This window comes from Amphibalanus amphitrite, unplaced genomic scaffold, assembly GCF_019059575.1.
Source record: "Amphibalanus amphitrite isolate SeventyFive unplaced genomic scaffold, NRLGWU_Aamphi_draft 000025F_arrow, whole genome shotgun sequence".
In the NCBI taxonomy this organism is placed as follows: domain Eukaryota; kingdom Metazoa; phylum Arthropoda; class Thecostraca; order Balanomorpha; family Balanidae; genus Amphibalanus; species Amphibalanus amphitrite.
This window is the reverse complement of record NW_024881521.1, coordinates 1299710-1308676: the sequence shown is the minus strand read 5'-3', so window position 1 is coordinate 1308676 and position 8967 is coordinate 1299710. Positions and strand designations below refer to the sequence as shown.

Below are 8967 nucleotides of genomic sequence, written 5' to 3'. Positions count from 1 at the left end.
GGCTCGCCAGGGGCACCACAGACCTGCCAAGGCCCAGGGACACCACAGGCCTAGCAAGAACACCTTTAGGCCTGTCAGGGGCACCACGGGCCTGTCAGGGCCCATGGGCACCTAAGTCATGTGCAGGGCCCACCGTAGGCTTGTCAGGGGGCAGGGAAGGTAGGTACCACAGTCTTTCCAGGGGCACCAGCGGTCTAGCAGGGGCACCAGTCATCAACGACTAACCAAAAATAAAGAAAATAAAAAAAACTGAAAATAGGGCACCACCAAAATTAAGTGGCCGAAATCCGTTGAGGTTTTAATTTTGGGTATAGGTAGGGGCACCACTTCGATTCATGACCCTCCCCTTGGAGTTTTCCCGAATCCGCCCCTGGTACTTATACATCAAATTTAAGGGGGGGGCACCTTGCTATTGGTGCCCCCCTTGCAGAATTCAAGGGGGGGCACGGTGCCCCGGTGCCCCCCCCCCCCCGTTCCGCCGCCTATGGGCCGAGGGCAGATATCAAGGGATGCCCGTCAGGGTGACCGTTTGAGCAGCTACTATAGGTGCACTGTCCCAACGGGACACTCCTGACCTATTTTCCAACGGGATGGGTTCAGACTCCGCGGCACACCAGTCGCGGGAAAACTTGACGCCCATTTTCTCCCATCGGCCGTTATCTGCTCGTCCCACAAAATAATCACTGCATTATCTTTCACCCGTCGTGGTGTATCCGAGAAGTAACTTCGATGACTGACACCATACCATTCAATAAAGCTGTCGTTAGTTAGTGATGGTACTTTCACCATAAAGTGCACGAGCTTGGTTCTAATTATAAAGCTGCTTCGACAATTGTGGCGGGTAGATTGGGTTGTGCGGCAAAAGGCGAGTTCATGACGCGAGTGTTTAGAGGAGTTAAAAAGGGAGTGAAAAAGTGACATGTCCTAGTAATCTTTGGTGATAACAAGATCGTGCGGCACGAGTCAATTGCTATTATCAACAGCTGTTTAAGCACGGCGACTCACATTTTATTCTCTTCGAGTGGTCGGTCAAAGTTCAGAGGAGTAGGCACCTCTGCTTTTCTCATTCCGTAAGAACAACAATCGCATATTTCTATTGCAGCATGCATACATTTTGTCTTTGAAACTGGTGGCTCTCACAAACGCAACTGGTCTCAATGTCCGAAAGAGATGGAAAGATAGTCGTGAGTGTGATCGTCCAGGGTGACCCCAATCTGACCTCAAATGTCGAGCTGCGTGAGGTGCGTGACCTGCGTGACCCGGAGTCGGCTGAGAGTGCGGGTGACTGGCCCGACGTCCGCATCATGACCCCCAGCCCGACCCAAGGAGTCGCCGCGGCGCGGACCAGCGCCCCGGGCCGCTCCCAGTCGCTGGGCCGCAGCCGGCCGGGCGACCCGTGGACGGCCTACGGCCGGCGCCGCGAGCCCTCCGGCCTGCTCGGCAGGTCACGCGTGTTCGCCGCCAGCGATGACGCCGCCCTGCACCGCTCCGGCCTAGAGAGAACACCCCCGGACTCGAGCGTGGCGCGCGACACCCCCGTCAGTGGTACCTCGCGACCGCTGACTCCCCTGAACGACGGGCCGGCGCCGGTGCTGCGCCCTCGGCCGGGTCGCGCCGGTGACCCGGACGCCTCATCGGTGACCTCGGCTCCTGGAGAGCTGATGTCGGGCCTGTCGATGGCGGCACCCACCGCGCCCGGCGCTGACTCTCAGGAGTCACTGATGAGGAGATTCAGACTGACGGACACCCTGATCGGCCGGATCCCTGAGCAGCCGGAGACTCGGGAGAGCCTGGTGACGCGTCTAGCGACCGTCAGTCTGTTCATCATCCAGCCTGTTTACCTGAGCCACCGGTTCCAGCAGTTCAGCGGCGAGAAGATGCTGGTGCTGGACCAGGCGGGGAACCCGCTGCTGTTTGCGGTGGAGACTGACCGGTCAGCTCTGCGGCGTGCGTGCTGCTGCTGCTGGCCGGCGCACCGTCGACCATTCACCATGACCCTGTTCGACATGGACGAGCGGCCGGTGGCCCAGTTCAGCCGCCGACTCGCCTGCGTCTCCTGCTGGAGCCCGTGCTGCCTGCAGCGCGCCCGGCTGCGCGACTCGATCCGGGCGCTGGAGGAAAAGCAGCCTGACCTGGCGCCCGAGTCGGAGATGTTCTACGGCGTCATCCGGCAGCGGTGGCACCTGACGCGCGCCGAGTTCGTCTGCAGCGGGATCCGCGGCGGTGTGGTGCTCCGGGTCCGCGGCCCGCCGCGCGGCTGCTGCGCCTCCTCTGGGGACGCCGTGTTCCACGTGCTGGGGATGCACGGGCGCGCGCGGCTTGGCGCCGTGGCCGCCCGCTGGCAGCCGCTTGATGTCGACGTGTTCCGGCGCAGTGACAATTACGGTGTGCAGTTCGACAGTGCGCTGCCGTCACGAGCTAAGATCACCCTGCTGGGGGCGGCAATGCTGCTGGACTTTCTGTTCTTCAACGTGTAGTGCTGGCTGAGTGGGGCGGGGGAAGGACTGAGGTCGACGTGATTGTCTCGGATCGATGCGCTGTCTATAATGAGTGATGTGTCACGAAATCAGCACATCATACTTGTGAGTGGATGCTATATCGGGTGCGTCTTTAATTGCATTGGTATTGATTGTGTTGCCAAAATACATGCCCAACGACGAGCTTCATCGTTCTTCAACACAGCAAAATTGAGTAATCCATTTTTACACGTTTTGTCGGGAGTATTGTTGATAAATTGATGAACTGCGTCTTTGAAACTTCACATAATGAGGTCTTTTGCTCATTTCTGCAGTCTTAACTGCAGTCAGCGTTGAGTCAGCTCATTTGCTTCGATTAAAAGGCCGCCTGATCGGGAGACAAAAGCCACTCCCGTCTCGAGCGCTAAGAGACCACCAGCGTTGGCTAAAACATAAAAGGTCGGGCAACGAACTGGCAGTGGTGGTGGCAGAGTGGTGCTGAGGCTGCACGAGGGACGATTTTCGATGTGCTTTAGGGCGTAACGGAAGCCGCTGCCTTGCACCCATTTACAACAGTGTATGACGTTCATGCCTACCTGCCCTTGGCTTATCCAATAGCGATGTGCGTGGTGCTGAGTTTGTTTGCGGACTGCTGAGCTTGTATGCCGCATGGACTGAGTTTGGGTGCCGCACGTCGAATTTGTGTGCCGTGTGAAACGGTGCTTAGCTATTTTGGATTGCTGAGTTTGTGAGTTTATGTGCCGGACGCCTGACTTGTGAGTTTGTATGTCGGTCGCCGAGGCTGAGTTTGCGAGTTTATGTGCCGGGCGCTGAGTTTGTGTGAGTTTGTGAGTTTGTGTGCCGGGCGGCGTCCGGCGCCAGGTGCGGCCGGACGCCGCCATATGCCATGCGATAGCCGGGTATGCGATGACGGCGCGCGGCGGCCCGCTATCTTATCGGCCGGAGCGGGCAGATAGCGCCGGCCGGCGGGCCGCGCTGCCCGCGCCCGGCCAGAGTACAGCGACGCTCCGACGGCGATCCACCGGTCACTCGGCGCGCGGCGGACAGCGACACACCAGCCCGGCGTCCACCGTCCTCCTCCACAGCGTCTCCAGCAGATCCACCCGCCGCCAGCTCTCCTCGGCGCCGGTCCGCCGACGCGGCTCGCTCGGAGACCTCCACTGCCGCCCGTCGCGAGTCGCCAGTCGTCGTCGGTGGCGGCGGGACCCGCGCTCCGACCGTCGGCCGCGTCGCAGGTGACGCCGACCCGAAATAGCCGACCGGACCGGCCGCTGGAACGGACTCCAGCCGACCGAACGCGGCGGTGTCGACCACGTGCCACGAGCTGAGCAGGACGTGAGACGGTGCGCCGTGAGCGGACGTGGCTCGGACGTGAGCAAGACGTGAGCGGGAAGTGAGCTGAAGACGTTATCAAGTTTGTGAGCTGACAGACAAGCCCGAAGGTAGACTCTGCTGCTGTGTGAGAGCCCGGTGTCGCTGCGGGAGCTGCGGCGGCCGCAGTGTCATGCACAGAGACCAGGTGGCTTCGGAGAAGGCGGCCAGTGATCAGGCGCTGAAGCTCACCTCGCTGAACGCGCTGGCGGGAAAGATAGCGCCGCCGCCGGCGGGCGCGCCCGGCGGCCCCGGCGCGCCCGTGGCACCCGCCGACCTCAAATCTAGGTGAGTCCGCTGGGGTGTGGGTGGTTGAGTCCTTCCTCGGGTGGTCGTGTAAGTCAATGCGTCGCTTTCAAGCGAACAAATCTACTGGTTTATCAAACATTGAGCGTCAACTGAACATCAGTCAGTGGGTTCCCGCAAATTTTCACCGCAACTGCATTAGTGAAGACATTGCAATCACATGTATCGTGAACCAAATATTTATCCGTTTTGAGAAAATAAATGCTCTTGCACGAGCCATGGCAGCGGCGCAGCGCACCTGTTCGTCTCTGGCCAGTGCAGAGCCGCCCGCCCTGACTGTCCTATATCCTCTGTGCTCTGCTTATCGCCCCGACCTCCCCCGTCGCGTGCTATTGGCAGCCTGTCTCTCCGAGCGCAGCATGCGATCGGGCCGTCCTTCCTGTGGGGGCGAACCCCCACCCCCACCCCTCCCCAGCGGTGGAGTCATCCCTCCTACCCCACTTCTATTCAGTGTCCCGTATAGTGGATACGGAAATAGCTCCATCCTTCTTCCTATACGAGGTGATCAGCACCTTCCTCTCTCTCGTTGGGATTGGTCAGCCCCGCCTCTGGGCCTCATCTGGCGCGTGGGTCCCCTCCCCCTCCCGTAGGTGCCCCGCCCCCTGCGGGGTACATCGCGTGCGGCGGCGACGGTCGGTCTGTGATGAGTATCCGCCGTCTACCGGTCGGCTGTCCTGATGGAGGGCATCCGTCCGGTGCTGCTGGAGGAGCCCCTCCCCCCTAGACCCTCTCTGACCGACCGACCGACCGATCTGCACCTGTCCAGTGACCGATCCAGCAGTGACCGGTCATTGACCGATCACTGATCAGTGACCAACGAGTGGTCGATAAGTAACTGATCAGCAATTGTGACCAGTGACTGATCACTGATCAGTGACCGATCGATGACCGATCATTGACCAGTTGCCAAACCAGGGAAAGATATAAGTATTTCGCAACGTGAATGCGTTTTCGTGACTTAAAATGGCTGGTTGTCATTAACATTTCATCCTGTGCCAGCCCTCCGCGAAAATATCAAATATCATTCTCACTACAAGGGAAAATAAATAACGTTTTAATGCGCAACACGTGGGGACAACATTAAAACGTCCCTTTGACATGTCTCCCCCTAGTGTAGCATTTCAGCGCGCGATAAGGGATATCTGGTGTATTTGTCCAACTGCGAGTCTACACTGGAGGCAAGATAATCCGCTCAACAAGACAAAGTGCCAACCGCGTGGGCGATTTGGCAGAGATATATTTTAAGCTACTGACTCGGCAAAGTTTTGCTTGTTTAGAAACTCAAGCATATCAGTTTTTTTCCTCTTTCGGAGATTAGAAGCATGTCATGATGACGATTTGTTGTGTTCGAAATGTATCGTTAAGCTACTTGTTAAAGAGCAGCGTGATTGATTCGCAGCATATTGAACGTGGCAAGCTGTCTGAGGTAGGCATTTCTGTAACTTTAAACTGACAAGGTCATGGAATAAAAACAATCATTCCGGCTGGGGCTACCACAAAAATGGCACACGTTCCTTGGAAATATTACGACACAAAGAAAATCCCGTTCTCTGAAGACATTCGGCCCCGAGGAAGCCGTTCCCGTCCCGAGGGTCCAGTTATCTCCCCTGTCCCGGGAGATGAGACTGACTGGCAGCGGCTGTATGGTCAGTGGTGCGGCCGATCCGGTCCCCGGGGTCAGCTTCTTCTGCCGGCCGACGTTATACGATACCCACCCGGCGGTACTGACCCCTCCCCTGCTCGTGCCCCCGGCCAAACCGCTGACCTCAGGCGCTGCTGACGGGCGGAGATGGGGTCACTCAGTCACCGGCCTCACACCAGGGAGCTCGGGTAACGCTCTGGGCACGGTGTGGCTGCTGATGAGGCTCATGCTCATAGGAGTTCGGAGGGTTTTTTAGTGTAACACACCGCCTGCAGTCAAGTTCACTGGTCACTTGAAACTATCCCCTTTTTGACCAATACTATTTTTATGAAGGACTGATTTTGAAAGTCACCCATTCATTCATGAGTTATTTAATTTGCAACGCTAACCTGGAATGACTTCTTTTATTTTATGGAGTACATCTTCAGGCCTGTGATGGCAAGCTATCGGGACCGATCAACCGAATTACATGTGCTCGTGTGCCCCATGGGAACGATCTAGGCGTGGGCTTCTATCACACCGGATGCTGGAAAAATAAGGAAAGGTTTGCGCCAATTTTTCAAAGCCATATTTCCAAAACTTAGTTCAGTACCGGCGCCCTAATTTGCACGCCTGTTCAGGTAAGCGAGCATTTCACCAAAGTGCTCATACTGCCTGGTCATGTTAGTTTACTTAGGCAGGAAGTGTAGGCGTTGTGTTAAAATAGCTCGGAGTCTGCTTCCTGACATTCCACACACATTGCGGAACCGTTTCCGCGCAGGAAGTGCCAATATTTAGCCGCGTCTGTCACCACGCACCGGCACGTGGCCGCACGTGGCGGCACGTAACGGCACACGGCGCCACGTTTTCGGCACGGGGCGATGCGTGACTGTCCGCACGTGGTCCGCTGCCGCTGCCGACGAGCACTATTCCATCATCTCTGGCCGTCCCCGTTGCACGCGGCTGGCTCCGGATCAGATTTCGGCAAAGTGGTGGTCGCCAATATGCGGCGTTTGCCGCGCCGCTTTTGGCTCGTGCTGCGTAATGCGGCGCGCTAATGGGTGCTGTGTTGTGGATGGTGATCGGCACTCATTTCCCCGGCCAAGTGCTGGCCGGAGGGCAGTAGCGGCGGCGGCGGCGGCGGCGGCGGTGGCGGCGACGGTCGATGGCGGCGCCCAGCGCTGGACAGAGTGCGCCGTTTTTGTCGAGGGCCCGCTCGGCCGGGTCGTTTGCGGTGTCGTGATCAGGCTGATTGGGAGAGCCATCGCAGCCGGGCCGGCTCTGACCCAGTGCAGCTCTCGGTGGAAATGGACGCGCAGTTCAACGGAGAGTGATCCCAGATGGAGTGGAAGGGCTGACAGAGGTGCGGTCATTCTCATCGGCGTGCCTGAGGAGACAGGAGAGTTGTATTTATCTGCTGTTGCAGCCTATTATTGTTCAATGCTCATCTACATATTGGTTTGTTAGATTTTCCCTAGTCTGTATAAAATGCCTGTCTTTATGTAGATTGTTCTCAATTGAACAAGACATGGGACCGGCGTTATGGTGGCACATTTCACTCACGGCGGGCTGGACGAGCTCGGTAATCCCTCCAACATATCACGCTCGTCAAGATACCTGGCTCGGCGCTGTGCACTCTGTGAACTCTCGACTGATACAACTGTCTGTCCGTCCGACCGGCTGCTAACGTTTACACTACCCTCCAGCACTCGCCGATTGTCTTCCCTTTATCGACGACGGCCAGGCGGGGCGCGTCGCTCGGTTCCGCGTCTCGCCGTCTGACTTTGCATAACGTCGGCTCAGCGCGCGCGTCCCGTCCCCATCGGCGACCGATCAGCTCCGATGGCTCGGCCAACTCGTCTCTCAATTCATCGGTGTCCTGGCGGCCCTCCAAGGCGGCCGGCCGGCCGGCCTGCGGCGCGTCAGAACCGTGTCAGAAAACGCTGAATTATCACTCGCCGGCCGCGAAATGCTAATTGCGACCGGTTGCCGACGTAAATGATAAATATTTGGATTTGTGTGGTGTAGGTGTACTTCGCCGGCGGCCGATGACGGGCCATTCGTTATTTTCGCATATTCGCGGGATTTCGACGGGGATGAATGCGGTGAAATGGAATGCTCAAAGCTGGCATTCATCAGTGCCGATTGGGATTTCTATGCTCCCTTTATGGTTTCTCCTGTAGCCGGAAACGTTTGTTTTCTGAGTTTTTGTTTTTTCAGCTTACCACAAGTACCAGGGATTTTTTTCAGTCCTGGTTTACTCAATTGTATCTGAAAAGCATATCATCTAGAGAAAAGGCAAGGGAACGGTTTTTTAAAGTCTATATGATAGGAATCTTTTTACAAAAAGTTCGCTGCTTTTATCGTCTGCTTTTAATCTCAACCTCTCCGCCCCTTCCAATCTCGTTCCTGCTCTCGTTTCCATGTGGGTTTTTCTGGACGGCGGCCGCGCTGGGCGGCTGGCTCCAACTGGCACCGACCTCAGGTGGACCCCCGAATTAACCGTCCAGCTCGTGACGTTGATGGAACGTGTGCCGCCACCGGCCGACGCTCAACGATCTCCAGATGTGCAATGACATCCGACCCATCGAGGAGGCCCGATCCTGATCCGCCGCCGGCCGCGGTCACTCGGCCAGTAAATCGGTAAACGAGCCGAGATTACCCGATTGCCGGCCTGCGTGATTGATCAATGGTGGTCACGCAGGAGGGGGTTATTGCGTTCCAGCGATAGGTCGCGGAGAAAACGGTATGGGATGTTATTGCTTGCAAGGAGCTGTACCAGTGCACACTGCACTAACACATGCCTGAATTGAACAAAAACAGGCGTTTCGACCACAACTCGAGTCCCTCTAAAACAGGCCTCCGCCTCCAATTAACGCACGCAGCAGCGTCGTCACAGTGACTTTGAATTCCGAGTTGATTTATTTACAGAGCAGGTATCGTTTACAGTGCCTGTGAGGGCCCTAACGGCGTGTCATCAACGACACGTGCCGTGTGGCGCCTCCCACTTTGACGTCACCCAGACTACCGGGGCTGGCGCCGCGCCAGGCCCAGTTTCGCGACGAGCACCTGTCGCGGCGACATGTGCTGCGTCCAGCTCGCTGGATCTAGGTGAGCGCACCGTGCGCTGGATTCACACGCCTGGAGAGAGCGGGGGAGTGGGGAGAGAGTAGCGGAGTGGACGCACTGGCC

The 8967-nt window shown here is 57.4% G+C and overlaps 1 protein-coding gene across 3 annotated transcripts in view; it reads left to right on the top strand.

The window, feature by feature from the left end:
- Nucleotides 1-3414: 3414 nt before the first annotated feature.
- LOC122394138 (CUGBP Elav-like family member 1) overlaps nt 3415-8967 on the top strand; it is a 37003-nt gene continuing 31450 nt past the window's right edge. For 2 of the 3 annotated variants that reach the window (XM_043390784.1, XM_043390781.1), the window contains exon 1: nt 3424-4136. In XM_043390784.1, the coding sequence (XP_043246719.1) occupies nt 3982-4136 (155 nt within the window). In that variant the 5' untranslated portion in view covers nt 3424-3981. Of the gene's footprint in view, nt 4137-8967 lie in introns of all 3 variants that reach the window. The other variant, XM_043390791.1, reaches the window with a different exon arrangement.